The sequence below is a fragment of the Haliotis cracherodii genome, unplaced genomic scaffold, assembly GCF_022045235.1.
Source record: "Haliotis cracherodii isolate W230 unplaced genomic scaffold, xgHalCrac1.p SCAF_8, whole genome shotgun sequence".
NCBI lineage: Eukaryota > Metazoa > Mollusca > Gastropoda > Lepetellida > Haliotidae > Haliotis > Haliotis cracherodii.
Genome location: NW_027266341.1, coordinates 46107396 through 46130248, shown reverse-complemented (window position 1 = coordinate 46130248; position 22853 = coordinate 46107396). Strand labels below are relative to the sequence as shown.

Genomic DNA, 22853 nt, shown 5'->3' with positions numbered 1-22853 from the left:
GTCGCATCAGATGATGTGTTCTGTTTACCATGTATGTGTGTCGCATCAGATAACGTGTTCTGTCCACCATGTATGTGTGTCGCATCAGATGACGTGTTCTGTTTACCATGTATGTGTGTCGCATCAGATGACGTGTTCTATCCACCATGTATGTGTGTCGCATCAGATGACGTGTTCTGTCCACCATGTATGTGTGTCGCATCAGATGATGTGTTCTGTTTACCATGTATGTGTGTCGCATCAGATGACGTGTTCTGTTTACCATGTATGTGTGTCGCATCAGATGACGTGTTCTGTCCACCATGTATGTGTGTCGCATCAGATGACGTGTTCTGTTTACCATGTATGTGTGTCGCATCAGATGATGTGTTCTGTTTACCATGTATATGTGTCGCATCAGATGACGTGTTCTGTTTACCATGTATGTGTTTCGCATCAGATGATGTGTTCTGTTCACCATGTATGTGTATCGTGTCAGATTATAGGTAAATATTTCACATACTATCATAAATATTAATGAAATCGGCATCTGTCAAAGTAATTGCTGTTTGGGTTAAGTCAGGTGAAATTGGGTTTAACGTCGCGTCCAAGATTATTGCACTTTTTAGCGACGTGCATGCAAGTGTGTATGTGTGTGGCTGCTTGTACTAGTCCGGACTGATGCCGATTTATAATGCTAGCGCACCACCATGCCGCAGTTTAACATGAATACCCTACTTAGACACAGTATACTGACTCCGAGCCGACGAGTCCTTGTTTTAGCCCCTTAATGCCGAGCGCCAGACAGGGTAACAACAAGTACCATCTTTTAACGTCTTTTGGTATGACGCGGCCGGGGATCGACCCCGGACCTTCCGCTCTCCGGACGCTCTACCACTACACCATGGAGGCGGTTTGGGTTAAGTATAATGACATTAATGAATTTTATATATATCATCAGATACATGTAAATCTGATATATCAAAGACACTTTATTCGAGCGCAGGTGACGATAGACGTCAGTCCCCCTCATCCTGGTGCTGTCCACGATGGTCGGTCTGGAAACCCGGAAGTAGACTACCAGGACAGTCTACAACTCCATGCCCACTGGGACGGGTTCTTTGACAGAGAGAGTGGGGTCAAATTCTATCAGTACATATTTGGCTTTCACTGCCACACAGCTGATGCTTTTGACCTAGATGCTCCTTCACAAAAGGCATGTTCATTCTCATGTAAATTCCAGCTAAGTTTCCATTTGCTGTATGCATAGATGCATAGTAAGGAAACGTCCTACTCATAATGAATTTCAAACATGCAGGGCACTGAAACCCGTTCCACAACAACCAATTAACATGTCCTTGTCTTGTAAAGATCGTATAGTTTTCTTGATATTTCGGATCATGTCCTCAAACACTTCGCATGCAGGTCACTGAAACCTATTCCACATCCGCCTCCTGGACAGCGCCCTCTGTCGGCAAGTACCACGTGACAGTGGTGGCCTACAACCGAGCACTGGAAGCATCCGACCCTGTGTGTTCTGACGGAGTGACTGTAGACACAACCCCACCCAGTGTCAGTGAGGTGGCAGTGAGGGACTCCAGAGTGGTGGAGGGCCTCGTCAAGTCTTCAGATAATGATGTGTGGTTCATTGACGCCCACAGAAGACGTACCCTATTGGTCACTCCCGATAACAGTTGCAGGTAGATACATATTTTATATATCCAGGAAATTAACTCCAACCATACATATCGATGTGTATGTAAGAGAGATACATACGAGCGTCAATTCAATACGCCTGTGCATGAAGCATACGTTTGTTATGTTGACGTCATTGACCGTGATCGTCTTGGTTATGTAGTGTGCATTTTCGTGTCGACAATACTGTTTTCAGCAGCAGTCGCAGGTATGCGCATTTTAGTGCAGGGCTAAATTCAATGTGTCTCAAGGAGTATTTGTGCGGATTTCAATGTAAAGTGTACATGAAGGTTATTAATGCGGATTTCAAAGTACAGACTGTGTCGCCAGTTCCAGGGCCACGCCAGTAGACAACGAGAGCCTATTCCTGTTTCCAATACATCGTCACAACAACGGAAGTGGGATGCAGATGCACAACGATGAGTGTGGATCCCTCGTCGCCTTGTCTGTCACCTTCATCAAGTCTCTGTGCGTCTACAAAGAGCATCACGTACGTACATTAACTATCGAGTATTGCGGTGATGTAGTTCTGGAGTATGTATGTAAACGACTCGGTTTGAAGATTTTCAGCGGAGATGAATGGGAAAATCTCCCCCCTTGAATGGAATCATGATATCAGTATTATCAAGTATGATTACCTTAGGATTATTCATAAAACGCAAAGCAACTATTTGTCATAGTATTTAACTTGAGATGATATCTCTGTTGATATATTTACAAGTTCGTGATGTCATGCTTAGATCTTCCATTGCCAGCTCTTTGTAAACTGGACTGGCAGTGACACGGAGAGCGGTATTTATGACTACGAGCTGGGGTTGATGTCAGATCCTTCTGGGGAAGAATCTCCCGATATCCTGCCCTACACGTCCACTCATCATCATCCTCAGTATCAGGGCTACCACCCTCGTCTCAGTGAGGGGCAACAGTTCTACATAGCCGTCAAGGCCATCAACAATGCTGGTGCCTCAGCATCAAAAGTATGTATAACTTTACTTTACAACGACAGTAAACCACTATGTCAAATATTTTTTTGTTAATCCGATATATACATTTATGCCTTGTGCTATACATAGCTAATACGTCTTCTGTAATTCCTGAGGTTGTGGGTCCTGTAACAGTACATACCTTCTACCCTGGATTTTCTGGATCGATCAGTGTCATGTTGAAAAGTAACGTTCTGGTTGCACGTTGGAATAAGGCCTTCACAGATCCGGAGCTATTATATCTCAAATACGAGGTGTCAGTGAGTAAGTAGCTTTATCATCCACTCCTCGCGTGTCGATACTCAAAACCCGTCACTCGTTGTTACCTGGGTTACCATAGGTTTTGTTGGATTTGAATGGATAACTGGGAAAAACATAAACGATGGTGTATGTATGTATGTATGTGTCCGTGCGTGCGCGCGTGCGTGCGCTCGTATGCATGTTTGTATGTATATACATGTAGGTATGGATGGATAGATGTGTGTGACGGTTGGTGCACAAGTGCACATGGTGCATGTGATTTCCTATGTACAATTTAACATATATAATGAAACACACATTGCAACTATACTTTAACTTGGAGAGGGGCAGTCGACACTCATCCCCTTCACGGCGCTGCAGTCGGGAGGAGGCTGTACACTGACGTCTCCACCCACGTGTACAGCTGTAGCCCTCACAGACCTCCACTGGGACCTCCACCACAGCCACACCTACTTTGTGTCAGTCAGGGTCACCAACATAGTAGGGCTGTCCACAGTGGCTGTGTCTGAGCCCTACGTCCATGACGTCATGCTGCCGTTACGTGGTGTGGTTGAAGACATCATTCCAGTTGGAGAAGAATCCTTGTTTGAAACAAGTGTATGTGCATCTTTAGAATCGTAACTCAGAATTATCTTTAACATGTCTTCTTTTATTACACAATGTATGTCAATCGCGTGTACTTATGACAATAATGCCAATGAATGACCTTCGCTGGAGTTATAAATTGTGGACAAGAATGATTCAATTTAACTGAAATATGATTATTTTTGTAAATGCATTGCATCAAGGTGTATTACCTCTATGCATCCCACTGTTGTGTGTTCTCACAGATGTTCCCTTGAAATAGATATGTCAGCATCGAGACCGCATGAAAATTCGTAACTTAATTACTTTCAGAGTATTGAGGACACAGACCAGCAAATCTCAACAAGTTCCATAAGGGCCAGATGGTATGGATTCGACGGTGGGCTTGAAACTGTTACATACAAAGTCGGGATTGGATCTCAGCCTCGTTCATCAGATTTCCAGAACCTAATGGACGTTGGCAATGTCTTACAACATGAGTTTACTGGCCTACATTTAGACGAAAATCAGGTTTGTATGACATGAAGTTACCATATATGAATTAGTTTTGTCAGCATAATATGGTTGATATTCCAATACAGAGGAATGCAGTTTGTTATTTTTTGCGTTTTGTTAATTGAATAAGTGAAAATGTTAGTCATGTTTACATTGACTGATTTGTGCACATTGACTGTAATATATGTACGTGGAAATGGTGCCTCTGGATAATTTCAGAAGTATTTTGTGACTGTCGTGGCGGCTACTGGTGGAGGAGAGATGACGGTGTCCTCTGACGGTGTGACGATTATCAGGCCAGACGTTGATGTCACAGATGTCACTGTCAGAGACGGGCCAGGATGCGGTGATTCTGGTACAAGAATGAATTACCTTTCGCCTAAATTAAGCCTGTTAACCAGATGGTCCTATTTCCACATTTGAACGGAATTATGTTTTTGCATTTTCTTTCCAAATGGGTGTTTTCTAACATTGTTGTATATTTCATGAGACCCCAGTTACTGGAAAGTAGTTTTTAAGTGATTCTATGTACAAAAACTCACAAGTTTCTTAAAACCAGACTGTTCTATGTCCGTGTAAATGTCGATGTGTCCACTCACATTCTTCACACAGATCATGTGACAAGGAGATAGGACCGCATAGTTCCAAATCATTTGGTTATTATTGATAAACTGTAGAATGTGTGCGTTGGGAGTGAATTTGGTGATCTGTCAGCTGAAATACAGAAAAGGTGATGACTTCATTACAGTAGGCTGTCTCAAGTATGTAATATCTCCTTTTGGTAAAAACTTTGATCAGAATAATCAGAATATTAATATGCCAGTTGGATTTACTGATGGAGATAGAACATTATGGATCTGAAAACAAATACACTTTCTTGGTACTCTGACATAAAAATAATAATGCGACAAGTGTTAGCCGAGCTGGATTAATTGTGTGACTCCAGATCACATTATTTTGTCTTTCATTTCAAGAATGCATTTTAAATAATGCACAAACTATAATTTGTCAAGAGAATACATTGGGGTGGATTATTTGTTTCGATTGAATTAATGCCCAGAACGTTAACTGATTGAGGATGTATTGTGAATAGAACTGTGTTAGTTCCAAGCGCTTGCGAGGGGATTGTTTACATAAATATTATGATTTGCCGGTTAGCAGTATTTCCTCAGAGCCATAGATTATTCCAAATCGTGCACATATTTTTTTTCATACTACAACATACATCACTGACGAGTTGTCTCGTTTTCCCCCAGACCAAGGTCCTGATGTTACTGCAAGGAACATGAAGGTATGTATGTGATGAAGAGGAAAAGAGACCTTGGTGTGAAGTACATACAGCTTCCGTGTAACTTATTGAAGAGACGATAACAATGGTTATTTATCATTAAACCATGAATTTGAAACATACTCGATTTTGAATGGCGAGTTATAGGTTTGAAATCACTATAACCCCCCTCTGATTAAAACAGCCCATTTGTCTGCCGCATCACCGAGGAAGCTAATATTTTTAGATGAGTACTTCTTTTACTTCTTTGTCGGTAGGAATATTTAAATCATTATATGTACAAATATCGGCTACAAAATGCAAAGTTACGGTTACTACAATATTCAAAGGATGTGTGGCAAAGATTCCGTGCAGAAAACACAATATAAGTCTACAAAGAGTATGTTTTGGAGAACAACAGAGAGCTTACAATTTTGAGCTTTTCTATATATGACTGTGACACAATATCTTTTGCGTCACAATGTGCGATATGACGCTGTAATAGTGACGTGCGTTGTAGAACAAAATCTTTGTGAGGCTTGCTTAGTTCTTTTCAGGGTGCCCACATCAATGTTAGCTTACGAGGTTTTCGTGCTTCATGCTTTCAGTGTCTGTCATAATTTCGAGTGAAGTATAACGGTGTAAACAAACTGCTTGAGCATAATGAATGTCATGTTTGGTTTAAAAAGTATTGTCGACTTCTGATAAAAAAAACACTGGACTCAACCCGTGCCGATACACTCAATGTAGTTTCTAATACCTTTTATTTCGTCATTGTGGAATGGAGATAAACATACTGTATTTTCAATGCACAGCTAGGTTGCTTGTAGATTTAACCGCACTAAATTGAATTTGCGCAGCGTGAGGTTTAACATGTTAAATGTAGGGCGGTTAAATCTACAGATAGCCTAGCTCTACATTGAAAACATAGTTTGTTTATCTCCTAATTAATTAATTTCCAGGATTGTACTCGTGATTTGGAATTCCAAATCTCTACCTCAACATATGCGGCCCACTGGAACAGGAGCACCAGCAGTAGCCTGAACTATCCGGAGGTACACTGGGGGTTTCAAATACTACTACCAAAATCAGGTAGACAGAACTAGAAATGTAGCTCCCACAATATCGAAATAACATAGCAATGTGTTTGTAGTGAACGATGCATGTACGAGGATGATGATAAAAGTAACGCTCCTGAAACTACCAAACATTTGTTTGATTATGTTATTTGATAAATAATAATTTATTGCTCAATATTGTATTCCCTCTTTAGCAGATATCTGGAACACCTGGAGAGATTTCGAGCCTCTTGGGTCCTCTGAGAGGCTCGTGGTTGGTGATTTATCTCTGGAAGCAGGACGTACCTATAGGGCTGCAGTCAAGTTCTGTGCCGGTAAAGTCTGTACTAAGCCCATCCACAGTGACGGTGTGACTGTCCTACCGCATCCTCCAACAGCTGGAAGCATGTCACTGACATACGATGAATCTGTAGGGGGAAAGGCACAGGTAAAGTATACAAGTTTGAAAGAAACTTCTTTAAGTATTTTGCTTGAATTCGCCACTTTGTCATCCCTTTCACAGAATGAATCTTGCAACAAATACACATCCGTGTCATGAACTATTGCGTATTTTAAGGGGTAATTTGATGACCTATGTTGACAGAATTCAAATAATATTGTCAAACACAAGACCTGTAACATGTTTTTGTCATACAATAACGAGAACTTTGTAAACGTATTAACTCAGCAACGATTCAAGGTAACAGTTTCCCAATAAGCTGATTGAATACAAGTATTGTTTCCACAACGTTCATCATGTTATGACCATGTCTACAGTGCTAGGGATGTCATTACATACGGCGTATATGATATTTTAGTATAAACACCTCTAAATTAGTTCCTCAATAATTTAATGTGTACCTTTTCGACACATCGCACAAAACGTTTCGGCACAGACAAATCCTGCTGATAATGTTTTTGCATGAAATTAATAAATTTAAGAGCATAACTTAACATAATATGTTGTTACAATATTAATCTATATATTCACAGATCCAGGTGACGATGTCTCGGTTCCGTGATCCTGATATACCGGTTGTATCAGAAGCTTATGACGTCATGGACAGATACGAGTGGGGACTCACAGACAACAGTCACAACAGCAACATGTTCATCAACTGGCAGGAGGTGGATGCTAAAAGTATTGTCAGTATCAAGGAAAAGGTACGTACGTATGAAGAACATTGTTTCGTCTTGTCTATTTGCCTACAGTCAATATTACATTTTACCATCCTATCCACAGAATTATAGTTGATGTCTTCTTAGTAACATGTTAATGACAGTTGTGTGTTTCCAGATGCGTTTTCAGATAACTCTACCAAAGCAGCTAGACTTTACCAAGTGCCGAAGACTAGCGGTCAGGGGTCACAATGTAGTTGGAATATATTCAACAACTTCGGCAGATGTCAGAGATTGTAATGCATATGACCCACGTTACATTGAACCTGCAGTCGTTGTAGATGCTGTCGGTGAGTAAAGCCTGAAGAAGACGAGAACATAACGCATCTCGACCTGATCATGACCAAAACTCACTGGAGCTGAGAATTTTCACATTAGTGGAAAATGTCGCAATTATTACATTATGTTCGTAATATATTAGCCAATGTACTAAGAATAACCAAGTGCTTCAATCTATTTGTGTATTTCAACATTGAGAGAGGTGTGACTGATATTATGAATTCCACAATTGCATCGATATAATAACATCATGTTTGTATGAATATAACGTTACTAAATCATGTCAAACTTCCTCCCGTCCTTTATATAGAAGAGTGTCATCACAGTTTGAATCAACGTTTCTAAAGAAAGATCGTATCATATTCAAATACCATAAGCTTATGGGATTCCAGGCACAGCGAAAGGACCACGTATAGGATATAGCATTAGTTTAGATCAGAACAATTACTGGGAACACGATGATGCTGACTACACCCCCTACAAGAACATCCTGTCTGCTGTGTGGCCGACTCTACGTCACAGGAACTACACGTGGGCAGTGGTGTCAGGTGACCAGGTGGACCCCTCATCTCACTACAAGAGAGAGAGTCTGATGACCGTCAGTGACCCCTGTAGCATGCCAGATGTCATCAGGTGTGGACACACAGGTAATATAATTACAACAATTCTACTGTTGATATAATTCTTATTCCTAATATGCAGTTCAACCATAAGTTTAGAAATTATCGGTTGTGATTGATCCAGCTTATAACTACAGGATGCCCACATGTTAGCTTACGAAGTACGATGTACTACAGGCTTTGAATGGGTGGATTAATACCTGGAGTGTAATGAGGGTTGAGGATATACAACGCCATACTTTTGTTTAAAGGCCGTTATCGATAACCCACTCAAAACATTTGACAAAGCCGATACAGCTTAAACATGTGCAAACACGTCAGAATGGAGATAAACCCAGTGCGCTTTCAATGTATAGATATGTTACCGGTAGATTTCACTGCGATTTTAAATTCAATTAAGCGCCGTTAAATCTACAGGTAAACTAGCTCTACATTGAAAATCCAGTGACCACATCTTGTATGTTTTCATTTCGTACCATCAGTGAACGAGTTCCTCAACGTGGAATTCACACATGGGGCTCACCTACGGCATGGCAAAAGATTTTATGTGTGCATACATGCTGATGAGAAGAACACTCCATTCGAGAAGTGGACGTCCCAGCTGTCTGAAGTGAACGCCTGCAGTGACGGCATCACAGTCGACCTCATACCACCAACACCGGGGACAGTGAGCGTTGAGGGACTTATAGACGGATCCTTTCAGGTATTGGTTATATAGGTATTAGATCCCACAACATAATACATGTATATTCATGGCAAGTTGTCTTATTGTAATCTCCTCATCAATGCAGAACAACAAAACTATATTGCAAAGAATTTACGTCTTTCAGATTAGCAGGACAGACGTTGCCATGAAATGGTCAGCCTTCACCGATGTCGAAGAAGAGGGACATATAGCCCATCTGAGTGGCATTTCATATTATGAGATAGCGCTAGGTATGAAACATCCAACAGTTCACTTTAACTCAAATATTAGTTGAACTCTCAACATAGTTTGCCGTGCAGATTATAGAGCAGAATATGCTGTACTTTAAATACATTTTAAATACAATTGTAAATTGAATAACAGTGGCCTGCCATGAGTGTTTCCTTTCCCAGGATCTGTTCCTGGTGGGCAGGATGTCGTCAAGTTCACCAATGTTGGATCTGTCGACCACTACACTCTACACAGTCTTCATCTACATACTGGAAACACATACTATGCCTCAGTGAAAGGTACTACAAGAAGGATATAGCATAGAAACAAGAACACAGCATCACGTACATATATATATATATATATAGATATAGATATTTATATATAGAGAGAGAGAAAGAGAAAGAGAGAGAGAGAGAGAGAGAGTCCACGTCGTCTGACATTCTGTGGATATGGATCATACAATCTATTATCAACCAGACGACGTGGATTCCTCTGTGTCATGCAACGTTTAGGAATTCCATTATGCATGTGTCGATATTCTGATTTGGTGTCCACTCTATCACTTATGATGCTCTCATTTCAGCAACGGACTTTGTCAACATGACAACAATGGCTGTGTCTGAAGGTTTCCTTGTGGACTTCACTGCACCAGCCTTGACTGGCCAGCTCGTACAACTTGAGGGACGCTACATCACATCACGTGTGGTGCATGTCTGGTAATATTGAATGTAAATTGTTAATTGAATTGTCATTAGCATGCTTTTCTCAATATTTGTCACATAAGTTATATGTTACTTTTTTGTGAGAGTAGTTGTGGAATCAAATAGGCAAACATATGTACATTGCGTTCTTCATGAAGTGGAAATCAATACTCTTAAGTGTAACATGTTACACTTGCACTTACAGTGGACATATTGCCTGGTCATGGCTAATCTGATTCGACTGTAGTTCAATACGTTGCAAGATGACCCTGCATGACATCTGTTACAGCTGGACCAACGTGTTCTTGGACGAGGAGAGTGGAATAAAGGAATATGTGGTTTCCATGGGTACCAGACCTGCGTACGATGACGTATCAGCCACTTTTGTCACTGACCAGGATTGCCTGGACCTCGATACATCTAACAACTTGGTGGATGGCCATTCATATTATATTTCTCTGAAGGTACATGTGAAGAAGAGTGCAACATCGTTACTCGTGAATTTTGATATGGCATATACGTATATCAGTGTCTATAATGTAGCAATCAATATTCTAGGAATTCAGAAGGGTGTAAATATATTTACACAGGACGGGTTTATAACACTCTTTTCATTTACAAACCGTATCGACTATTACTTGTTGCATGTTTACTAAACAATATATATATATATATATATATATATGCATTGTTAGATATAATGCCTGCTCCTGGCAACAGGGAATCGTAACTACGATCAAGCATACATTTTAATCGCCCAGGCCTTCAACGGTGCAGGTCTGTACACACTGTCCTCGTCACGGCCTGTGGTTGTGGACACCACGCCTCCATCTACTGGCCACGTCTTTGACGGAGTACAATCAGCTGCCACACCTGGTGACAAAGACAAGGATTACATCACCAGTACCTCGGAGGTGGGGGCCTACTGGGAAGGCTTTGATGACCCACACTCAAGTGTTGCCACGTACAGGGTCAAGGTCGGGACTTGCACAGGCTGTGGTGACAAACTGGAAGAGATAGAGTTTGGAAACACAAAAAGTAGGGTTTCATTGTGTCCAGATAATTGTAGAAGTCAGGGCTAATTCTTGGTGAAGTATAATCAACCTAGCAATCAAAATACGGATTTTTGTAGCATACACTGTCGTATAAGATAACACTTTAATATACAGATGATGTTAAATTTTCAAATGATTCAGACATCAGCCTTCAGCATTTACTGCTCTCCCCCGGAGTGAAGTACTTCACCACAGTGACAGCCTGTAACACGGCAGGCCTCTGCAGCAGCTCCTCCACCTCAGACGGTGTCATCCTGGACAGCTCCCCGCCAGTTACTGGCACAGTGCAGGATGGCACAGGCGACGTGGACATACAGTTCCAGGCGGTCAGGTGAATGTTGTAGAGAGCGCTTCGAAAATATATTTTCTTGATTTTCGCCACTTCGCACTGCCGAAATATATGCTTGTTTCAGGACATTTCTGGGATGCAAATGGCGAGGTTTCTACGACCCGGAATCTGGGTTAGATCACTATGAATGGCACGTGGGGATAACCCCAGGAGGTGACGAGATTCTCGCATCCAGGAATGCTGCAATGGAGGAGGTCATCTTCCACATCCTGTCACGTGACCAACAGCTGCCAGTGGGGCAGATGATCTATACTACTGTCCGATGTTTCAACAAAGGAGGTATCATGATCTGTTCTGTTAACTTTAATGTAAGAACCTATTTCATCTTTGTACATTCAGGATGTTTATATACAGATGTTAGTTTGAACTTATGATTGATTTTTAAATCCTTGTTGCAGGACTGTATATAGAAACGACGTCCAATGGAGTTATGATAGAAAACAGCCCACCCGTTGTTGTGAGCCCACCGACGGCGAGAGTTGGTATTGCTTCGGTTTTTTCCAACACTACCATCAGTCGGACAGCTCTGAGTCTACACTGGGAGTTCCAAGACGTTGATTCCTCCATAGAGCGTCAATACCTCTCCTTATCATCCCACCAGCTTGGAGAGATAGACAGTTCTAATCTGGAGGTACAGTGAAGTTACCTGAAAATCATTTTATCAAAGAAAATCTAATTATTCCTTTTTCATGAACAATGGAAAACAACATTCTGCTTTTACAGCTTCTAAATATTTACCAGCTATAGCTGACATAGACAACTTTTGAGCTCGATGTATATACATTTTACAAATATTTGCTATAAATACTAAGTGTATAGTTAATTAATTGATATCTGGCCATCGTGAATACAGAGTATCATTTGTTAATATCATATTCTATGTCAACGTTGACAGTCCACAGTTGCATACATCGGATCAGTTTTAACACACGGCAAAAAAGAAGGATGCCCACCCATATCGATCTTAATGTATCGCCAACTTGTAATTACATGTTGTTTAAGCACGACAATGTTAGTGTCCCCGTAGACCGTTCATCAGTTTATATTTTGCCTTCACAATGCTTAGCCAATTCCATGATTGCTCCCCAGATTCCAGGTTTTATTCGGGAATACACATACACAAACCTGGACTTGCATGATGGAAGTAAATACAAGGTAAAGGTCACAGCTTGCAACATGGCGGGCCTCTGTTCATCAGCAGCTACTGAGGACATTTTGGTTGACAGCTCTAAACCCAAAACAGGTGAAATATTGCTGTGCACCATCAAATAATGAGACAGTTTTAATTGAATGAATATGTAAAAACATTGCAACTGTCTTTCCACTGCAGGTACCTTCGCCATAAAAACTGATCATGCAGCGAAACTCACACGGCATCAATCTGGCTGGATGACATGGAACAGGACCAGTCTAAACCTTGCCTGGCTTGGCTTCTCTGATCTACATTCTGGAATAGACCATTACCTTGTATCAGTAGGATCTCAAGAGTTCGGAACTGATTACAATAAAGTAGGTTACACACATGCACATTGCGATTGATTAATGACATGTTATTTTATCACACTTCAAAATATATAACTGATATATACTAATATGGTGTCGTGAAATGTTCTTGACGTTCTCACATTTTATTACAGGGCAGTGTACTAACAAAAGTCTCCCACGATTCATCTGGAGTTGCCAATGGCGACGAGGGAGTCCTCCAGACGTTCAATGTACCCACCGAGACCCTGCCACCAGAAGGGACTGTGTTTGTGTCCGTCTGGGCTGTGAATGGGGTAGGTTGCATACTTGAATGTGTACACATACGCGCACTAAATCACGTGAGTGCATATTGTGAGCTTTTTTATCTGAAATCGTCGATAGATAATAACGTTCATCTAACTTTTTCTCTGTGACTACTCCTAGGTTGGTCTACAGAGTGATGCCTACCACGCTGAACTGGTCCTGGAGGCGGACTCTTCTCTGTGGCTGGTGAGGAGGTGCCAGGCCTACAACTGTGAGGGGCACTGTGTCTGTGCTGTGCAGGGCGGTACCTGTACTGACGATACATGTGTGAGATCTACGACAGGTTTGTCTCTCGTGTGATACACACACACTAGTAAACAACACCAGTTCACAAAGAGTGGGTGAGTGAGTGAGTTTGCGTAGAACAGTATTCCAGTTATATCACAGCATGTTAGCTTGATGGTTAAGAAAATGGTTGCATGCATCACTTTGTGCACTCCGGGAGCATGGGTGTAGGGCTGACAAACAAGGAACTTAAGCAGATTCTGTTCCACCTATTGGAGGCGCCAAACACGAACGGGTCACGCGTGCTCATTATTTGGTGCATTGTTTGATAGCCAATACACCTGGTCGCTCATTATACCATACATGATAGTTTACCTCCTTTGTTTCATTATTGTTCTCAAATAACCATATTGTCCAGAGCATGTTGTTTACAGGACCCAACACAATCACTGTCGTAGACACCATCGATCTCTTGTTAGCAACTGGTGCTGCTGACGTTGATATTTCTCCTTTCAACACCTTCATGGCGGCCACCTGGTCTGTGACAACACCCGGACTGCAAGCAACACGGTATGCATATATTACATACTGACCTCATATACAAGCCTGCACCAGACTACTTATTTATATCATGAAAATAGTAAATGTTCATCTGAAATGTACAAAACGAGACACATGATGTATCTGTTTGTTTGTTTATTTGTTTGTTGTTTAACGCCACACTCAGCAATATTCCAGCTTTCTGAAGGTGGTCTGTAAATTATCGAGTCTGGATCAGACAATCAAGTGATTGATTTTTGTTGTGTGTTGTTTAACGCCACACTCAGCAATATTCCAGCGGTCCGACTACCAAATCCCATTAGTCGCATCTTATGACAAGCAGAGTCGCCTTTTACGTCAAGCATGAGTTGCTGAAGACCTATTTTAATCCGGATCTTCGCGGATCATGAGCATCGATCCACGCAATTGGGATACGATGACATGCATCAACCAAGTCAGCGAGCCTGACCACCCGACCCCGTCAGTCGCCTCTTACAAGCATGGGTTGCTGAAGACCTTTTCTAACCCGGATCTTCACGGGTACCTGATGGGGATGATATAGGGTACGTAACAGTCCCAACAACAGCCAATGCAAAAGGTCATGTGCAATACCTTGTATCATCTTCTTTGCTCCCATGGTCATGTATTTGTTGGTTTGCAGCTATGAATACAGTATAGGAGAGAGTGATGAAGAGGAGCCAGGAGGAGTGTTTAATACATTGACTGGGAGAGTGTGGTTCGATGCTGGTCAACAAGCATCAGCTATTATATCATTGGAAGCAGGTTATTGTATGTTATATGTTCCTCTGACTTAAAGGATGTTTCGTCTATTTTCAGGTATATTTGTATGCTTCGTATGATCTTACACTTTATTTGGGCTCCTTAATATGAGGGTAGAATATGATCACCATCGTCACTTCTGCAATTGATTATGTACTATAAGATCCTCCAGAGACTTTGTACCTGATATAACCCCTTTGTACCTACAAAGAATGATTCCCTGTTCGGTCAAGGTCATGTTTATTCCGAAACCAAAATGTGATGTCCAGAAGTGTCATAAGTGGCTCGAGGCATACGGCTTTTGTTTAAAGGCCCTTTGCATGTGCATGCGTATTCACAAACCGGAAATGGTGGCACATTCCTTCTTTCTTTTTAATTATTGTGTTGCATTTAACAACACAAGGCACTGACGAGGCGGTATTGGGGTTTATTATGTTCAGGTGTTCATTGGCCTGCTTTTGTGTGTTCATACAATGCTGATGTCTGATTTCAGGCAAGTCTCTGACACCTGGAATGAAATACTCCTTCTTTGTGAAAGCGTGGTATAATAACGGAACTTTCAACATATTTAAATCCGATGGCGTCACGTTTGATACAAGGCCCCCAACAGTTACAAAGAAGTTGGGAAGAATCGTAAGTGCATCTTGTATAGCAGCCTGTATCATGCCCTTCTAGAGTATGAGTGTTTACGTTTATCACTTTGTCATGGCTGACTGGTACACATTTTGCAACAGATAAAAGAACTCCGAGGCCTCAATGAATCAAAAGACACAGACTTCCAGACACAGAACAACACACTTGTCGTCAAGTGGACCGGACACTTCCTACCTGGTCTAAGCAGCATCCATCGATACAGGGTGTACATCAGCACGCAAAGAGGCGGTAGCTATTGATTTAATTTATTTTCATTCATCAGTTTACACGCGAGCGCTTTCAGCTCTCCTGAGTATCTGCAAGACAAATAGAGGCATGTATGTATGGTGCTATGACGTTCTCCTGAGCTGAAGGCTCTCGCCCATAATGAAATATTTTACTTCAAGAGTTGTATCCACACACACACACACACACACACACACACACACACACACACACACACACACACACACACACACACACACACACACACACACACTTGCATCCACGTGCAATAATCTTGATGGCAGCGTTAAACCCCATTTCACCTCACCGAGCAGTTAATGTGAAAGTTGCTAATGAGGTTATTGTTTTTTATTGACTGTTGGTTAGGTCCCTGCAAAGCATATCTGTGGTATGGACCCCCAAAACAGAAAACACCGGTTGGGCAACATAATCAGTACACTTGCTACAAGACAATGTCTTCCTCTCTTCATATGATACATGTAAATCCACAGGTCTAAATTCCATTTATTATAGCTTTGTCCGATTGATGTCAAAGTAGCAGTGGCCACCAAGTTGATTGTTGAGTATAGTTTATTACTTCGTATTTTTTGATTATCAGTAACGATTCAAATGGTCGACCGTGGTAAGAAATGTTGATGTATTTACTACATTTACTATTGTAGTTCTGTGGTTTTATGTCAACGCTCTCAGGTCACAGTATTCATGCTTCGGGGGACCTGACCACCACCAGCTATACAGCGACAGGCCTCAGTCTACATCCAAACACAGTCTACTACTCCAGTGTCCTAGCTTACAACAAGGCTGGTCTGGTCAGCTGGGCCTACTCTGATGGTGTACAGGTGGACGTTGTGCCTCCAGTGACAGGCAGAGTGAATGACGGACCAGGTACAGTGATGCATCTTTAGCTGTGAATGAAAAGACAATACAGAAATAAAGTGATTTTATGATTGGATGTTTTAGATATGCATTACACCATATGCTATAATGTATAATCTCACAATCTATAGTTTCTGATTGTTAAATATTTCGAGAACTTGCAGATATCAACGACAAGGATTACCACAGTTCTATATTTGAAGTCTCCTCCTCCTGGTATGGCTTCTCCGACACAGATTCCACAATCGTCAAGTATTTGTGGTGTGTGGGGACGGCCAATGACACAACAGACTGCAGTGTGATGGACTGGCTGGATACAGGCTTACACACTTCCTTCAGTAGATCGCTTCCAGCTCCATTATCTATTGGTAAGTGAGTTAAACTTTAACGTCACATCGGCAATATGTCAGCCATATCGTGACGAATCTATTGGTAAGTATATGACATACTAGACACACAAAATATAATAACAAGATCTAATGATACATTTCCTTACATCCCCTACATACTTACTGTATTTAAAGGTACAAAATAGAGCAAAGTGTTTGCCGTAGATGCTGTTGGTCTCATGCCATGATGTTGCTCTGCCTGATGTACATAAATAGTACATAGTACATAAAAACCATGCTTCAGTTTGAAAAGTAAGTTCAAATGAAGGCTGAAAGTTAAATACTATTCTGTTAACAATGTAATGTTCATCGCATTTGATGTCTTTACAGATACAAGAGTTTGGAACAAGGTTTATGCTGTCGATGCAGTTGGTCATGCCTCTGATGTAGCTGTGTCTGATGGAGTTGTCATCGACACTTCTCCGCCTGAACCTAAGGCTATGGCATATCTGGGAGACAACCTGGTGAAGAATCCATCATTCGAGGTAGACGATATTGCTGGTCGTACCACACGCTGCAACCTTGTTATACCGACATCGTGGGAAACTGACACAGCGTCCTGTATCAAGGTTCTGGCGCCCGAATCACCTTTAGCTAAAGACGGACATATGTTTGTGTCCATCAGTGGGAGAATTCACCAAAGGATCTCTGGTCTTGAGACTGGGAGGCAGTACAAGCTGACTCTACATGCTGGATTCCCCGAAACTGTTTCCAACAACCACAGGTCGGTTGATGCAATAGTTACAATAGGCAGTGAAGTCTTCAGCTTTACACTTGATCCTAACCTCTGTAGAGGCACCTGCAGTGTCGGAGATCACTCAGTCGTCCTCTGGAACAAACACACATACAGGTTCACAGCCGTAGATACCAGTGCAGTACTGAAGATAGCGTCATCGTCCAGGATGATGGAGTTTGTGCTGGACCATGTGTGTGTTCAGACTGTGGACTATGTTGCTGGTCCGGACAGTGTGGATACAGAGGAGCATCTGGTGGTCCACTCTGTGTTCCTGTCTCACTGGTCATCTCTACAAGCTTCCTGGCACTTTGTGGACCAACAGTCTCCAATTACACAGTACAAGTGGGCGATTGGTTAGTTTACCCATACATTACAATATGTCAATGAGAGAACTAGGGTTAGCATCATGCTCAGATCAGATCCACCTCAAATGTGTTCATTGTCATATTAAAGTCGCCAACTATTTTATTGTGTCACAAATGCTAACATACATGCTATTGCTTTTACTATGATAAACCATATTGATAAACACTGTACCTGTTTAATTCCAACATAAGATAACTGGATGGACGCCAACATAACTGAATCACTTGATTCAAACAACACCAGCTGATAGATACAAAGTGGCATAACGTTGGTTGTACACTGTCAGTGTCACTCTCCACTGTAACAACATCCACCCTTTTTCAGGCACAGTTCCGGGTGGCAGTCAGCTACAGAAGTACACGAATGTAGACCGGCAAACTCAGGGGGTTATTTCCGGTCTGAAGCTGACCCACAACTCCACTGTATACATCACTGTCATGGCAACGAATGCTGCTGGACTGACCAGTGTTTCCAATGGACAACCAATTGTTGTAGACCTGACGCCTCCAAAGTTTAGTTATATCAGTGATGGTCTAGGTAAATGCTACGAGACATGTGTATGACATCATTTTACGACATTAAACGACAAAGTAATATTCCAGCTATATCACAACGACATGCATCTGAACGGATCTTCGGTAAAGAAATGATCACAAGGACAGTAATCCAAACCGTAGGGTAACAATTACAGGCAGGCCGTATGTTGCAATCCTCATACGTGTGTCTCAGAATCTCTGTGGGGAGGAACAAAACAAAATTAACGTAGACTTTATGACGAAATTAATAACTTAAAACTGTTGATGAATATGTTTGGTTTGGTTTGTTCGTTGTTTAACGCCGCACTCAGTAAAAGTCCAGCTATATGACGGCGGTCTATACGTAATCGAGTCTGGACTAGACAATCCAGTGATTGACATCATGACCATCGATCCACGTAATTGACATATGATGACATGCATCAACCAAGTCAGCGATCCTGACCACACGATCCCGTTAGTCGCCTCTTGCAACAAGCATTGGTTACTGAAGACCTATTCTAACCTGGATCTTCACATGTCTGATGACTATGTAGATGAGTACACATTGTTTATGGGGAAGCATTAATGAATAGTTATTGGAGCTATAGTGTACACATGCGCCTTTTGGATCAATTAGTCAGTTTACTTTGTCGCTCATGTAAGTGTTTATTCATGATAAATGTTTGTGTTTAGGGTCAGATGAAGATCATCAAACATCAAGTGTGGTGAGCGTCAACTGGAAAGTGGCAGATGAAGAGTCTAGTGTCGACCACTGTGATTGGGCTATTGGTAGGTAGATTCACATTAAGTTTTTGTGCGTGATGTTCGTTAGCATCCTATGATGTGAACATTCTATCGTTTTGATACATTGTTACCACACAGGAGGAAGCAAGGGAAGCGATGACATCATGACATTCCGTAAGGTGCCTTCAGGGCAGTCCACAGCTACGATGAATATAAATGATGTATTCAACACTTCGTCAATAACAGTTTACACAACAGTGCGATGTTTCAACAAGGCGGGCTTAGTGGTGGCTGCGACGACGGACGGGGTTGAAATTGTCAGGGAAAAGAGCAAGATATCGTTACAAGAGTTTGGTGTCTTGAGTGGGACCCAGAGTGAATCCATTTACTCTGATAGAGGGATGTGTCATCAGGATCGGTACAGAGTCAGACTCCACTGGAGTCAAGCAGACCGACAGCTGCGGTCCACAGTGGTAAGTGACACATTGTATTTATGAATGTTGTGAGACATCAGCATGATCTGAAATAGTGATGAAACGAGTTATGGAACATGACCTTGATGTAGCGAACTTCCATTATGCTGAATAAGAACATTATCATTGACTACCTTTATCCATTACACATAAAGACATCCAATACCCTTTTATGTTTTATTTCAGGTTTCAATTGAAGGTGAGGGACGTACCTACCAGGGTGATATCCCAAACGACTTGGATTTTAGATATGCGACATTGACCGATGTACACTTGAAGATTGGTACGTCTTACAACGTCTGCGTCGTTCCTGTTGACATCTTTGGCACTACTGGAGAAAGAACCACCTCCTACTTTACAGTCCCTGATCAACCCCCAATTGTATCTGGTTAGTACTGATTTACACATAATATACAATCACCTTTGGTAAATTGTTCTATCATTGCATGTTGTGCAACGGCGAAGTTGAATTTACATTCAACTTGTTATCTTGTGAAAATGTGAGATATTTAGAGATATTGGTATGTATCAAACCATGTACAGAGATGTTAACTGTTGTGACGATGGCAATAGCTGACATCACGGTAAACGTCACATATAACTGTAAGAACAGTGATGAAGGGCGCCATGCAACCCTGTCAACTGTTCATCCGGTAGTTCACTACAGAATAGTGACATGTGTATAGGCGAGCTTTTAATCAGGAGCAGCATTCTTTACAAAAACTGCATTGTGAGATGCAGTTAATTTTGCTGAGAGAACATGAAAATGCAATTTTCTGGCTTCGACAGGAATAATGAAGCAATCACTATTCTCGACTTCGCATATTTCACAAAGCAATTCGGAATAATAAGATATTACGGTTTTCATAGTTGGTTTCGATGTTCTAATTCAGATTCTGGACGCATATCTTTGACACAAAACAACACAAATCTGCTGGTGTCGTGGAGGAATATGTTTATTTCCCCTTGGAATGGCCTTGATTATGAAGTTCACGTAGGAACATTGCCTGGAGGAGCTGATATTGTTGACAGAACATTGACAAAGGAGGAAGAGATTGTCATGAAACTTAGCTCCAGACAAGTGGAAAGTATTTACGTCATGATAACTGCTATCGATGTCTGTGGAGCGTACACTCATCGTAGTCAGAGATTCAAGGTCAACCAAGACTAGCCTGTATAAAAGTTATTCGTGTCTTTCAAATTGTGTATTGTGAGTTATGAGATCTTGGTTTTATTCAACAGTTTGATATAATAGTAAGCATCATATATATTTTCTGCACGTACAACGTACTTGTGTAAACCCACGTCCTGAAATACACACAGTTCATTTTTTACACTGCAAATGCAATTCAAGAAATAGGTTTAAGATGCTTAGTCTTATGGGTAGTCTTAGGTATGGAATTGCATAATAATATTACATATTTGACAACCATACATGTAGGCATTGACGACTCCATGGGATACGGCCGATATTCCTTTTGTTATTTGGCGATTTGTTAGCTTTACACAACTGGAGAGTCATTATATCCACCTGGTCATACAGGCTCGTTGGGTACAAATCTTTTGGTTACGTAGTCTGCAGTTAGGTTGCGTCATTCCCTTTAGGTTGTCTTTCAGTATATATGTCATGTTCACCTCACCTGTTGCGTCAATGCAGTCTCTACACGCACACGCACACGCACACGCACACGCACACGCACACAACTTACGATGAAGGATCGAGGTAAAATATGCAACACCACGTTTAGCTAAATATTATGATAGAATAAAAACATTACGTTTCAGGTTCTTCGCTGATTTATTCAAATTAAAGTACATTTAAGGCGTGCGATATTTGTAGAATTATTACGTGTGTTTCCATGTGGTAGAATATATTGGTACAGACTATTGCCCCACTTGACAGAGAATTGATCGGCTACCAAAACAAAGTTATTTCATCTTGAATATTTAGATGAGGCAGGCCGCAATACATGGGCAACATGGCCTGGATAAGCCAGGAAACAGGAAGCAAAGAGATTTTTGTTACACGTTTTAAACAAAGATATTTTACATGATATTCTTTTCAAGCCATGGAAAGCCTTCTTACAAATGCTAAATGTTTTCACGACAACCAGTCTAAATCTCTTTTAAATGTTGAAAAGTATGTTTACATAAGAGCCTCGCCTCAACGTCTGAGAATATTCTGCTCATTTTTTAATGATGGTGTAATTTTCAGCCAGCAGATGCGACTGGAAGCTATAAAAAATCACTAATAATGAAAGAGGCTATATATCATGTTAATCGAAAGGTAATTTTGTTGTTGAAGACGAATGGCATATATTTAATGTTTGTGATTCCAACACTGATGTAGGGAATAAATTCATTGTAACGTTTTTACAAAATAATGATTTCATCATTACAATGCAGAGTAATAACACTGATATCAGGCGTATAGAAAACGAAATGTACTTCACTGTTGTATAACCTAATTAATGTGATCAAAGAAGTAAGCTTATTCTAGGACGCAACTTGTCAGGTTATCATGTATCTGCGTGTTCTTCCATTCTCTCTGAAAATCTATTAAATAAGCTGCCATTAGTCGTAGAAACGAAATGTTAAACAGTAGGATTTATCCGAATATGTAAAGACTTCTTATCTTTAACTTCTATTTATATATAGGTCTAAAATACAATAAATATCTTTGAATTTGACACTTCTGTTTTTTTAAATACCATCTACAAGGGTGTACTTCTTATATATATGCGCCGGAATGGGATAATTATGCTGTTGTTTTACTGTTCATAAATACTCTCTCTGTCTGAATTCTTTTGAACCTTTATTTTAATTCAACAAGTTTGTCAGAAGCAGGCCATTAACATGTGACCCTAACTGGCAGATCAGTGAAACATCACACCGACCGTTCTATCCAAGAATATCGAGAGGCTGAACACACACTGAACCCAAATACGCCCGTACACACGCACTTTAGCATCAAAGTACACGACAATGCACACACGCTCAGTTTCTAGATCGATATCGTCAAAACCAAAAGTAATTCTAATTATCCGATAAAATCAATACAAGGATTATGAGAGGCCATTATAGAGCGTGTACATGTACAAGGGGTGCTCCGAA

The 22853-nt window shown here is 41.1% G+C and overlaps 1 protein-coding gene across 1 annotated transcript in view; it reads left to right on the top strand.

Moving 5' to 3' along the window:
* The window catches only part of LOC139451011 (uncharacterized), a 31345-nt gene extending 8868 nt beyond the window's left edge, over positions 1–22477 (top strand). Inside the window, exons 12-50 of the mRNA XM_071232829.1 lie at positions 986–1195; positions 1405–1679; positions 2005–2164; positions 2430–2651; positions 2774–2921; positions 3241–3515; positions 3816–4013; positions 4218–4381; positions 5988–5994; positions 6228–6357; positions 6539–6771; positions 7317–7487; positions 7621–7792; positions 8174–8428; positions 8884–9104; positions 9232–9337; positions 9500–9616; positions 9904–10036; positions 10311–10485; positions 10783–11059; positions 11218–11407; positions 11490–11704; positions 11824–12056; positions 12515–12668; positions 12756–12934; positions 13063–13203; positions 13334–13496; positions 13873–14008; positions 14640–14761; positions 15252–15391; positions 15493–15640; positions 16328–16522; positions 16678–16881; positions 17233–17991; positions 18329–18541; positions 19216–19311; positions 19405–19739; positions 19926–20127; positions 20633–22477. Of these exons, the coding sequence (XP_071088930.1) occupies positions 986–1195; positions 1405–1679; positions 2005–2164; positions 2430–2651; positions 2774–2921; positions 3241–3515; positions 3816–4013; positions 4218–4381; positions 5988–5994; positions 6228–6357; positions 6539–6771; positions 7317–7487; positions 7621–7792; positions 8174–8428; positions 8884–9104; positions 9232–9337; positions 9500–9616; positions 9904–10036; positions 10311–10485; positions 10783–11059; positions 11218–11407; positions 11490–11704; positions 11824–12056; positions 12515–12668; positions 12756–12934; positions 13063–13203; positions 13334–13496; positions 13873–14008; positions 14640–14761; positions 15252–15391; positions 15493–15640; positions 16328–16522; positions 16678–16881; positions 17233–17991; positions 18329–18541; positions 19216–19311; positions 19405–19739; positions 19926–20127; positions 20633–20910 (7752 nt within the window). The 3' untranslated portion in view covers positions 20911–22477. The remainder of the gene's footprint in view (positions 1–985; positions 1196–1404; positions 1680–2004; positions 2165–2429; positions 2652–2773; positions 2922–3240; positions 3516–3815; positions 4014–4217; positions 4382–5987; positions 5995–6227; positions 6358–6538; positions 6772–7316; positions 7488–7620; positions 7793–8173; positions 8429–8883; positions 9105–9231; positions 9338–9499; positions 9617–9903; positions 10037–10310; positions 10486–10782; positions 11060–11217; positions 11408–11489; positions 11705–11823; positions 12057–12514; positions 12669–12755; positions 12935–13062; positions 13204–13333; positions 13497–13872; positions 14009–14639; positions 14762–15251; positions 15392–15492; positions 15641–16327; positions 16523–16677; positions 16882–17232; positions 17992–18328; positions 18542–19215; positions 19312–19404; positions 19740–19925; positions 20128–20632) is intronic.
* The last annotated feature ends 376 nt before the right edge of the window (positions 22478–22853 follow it).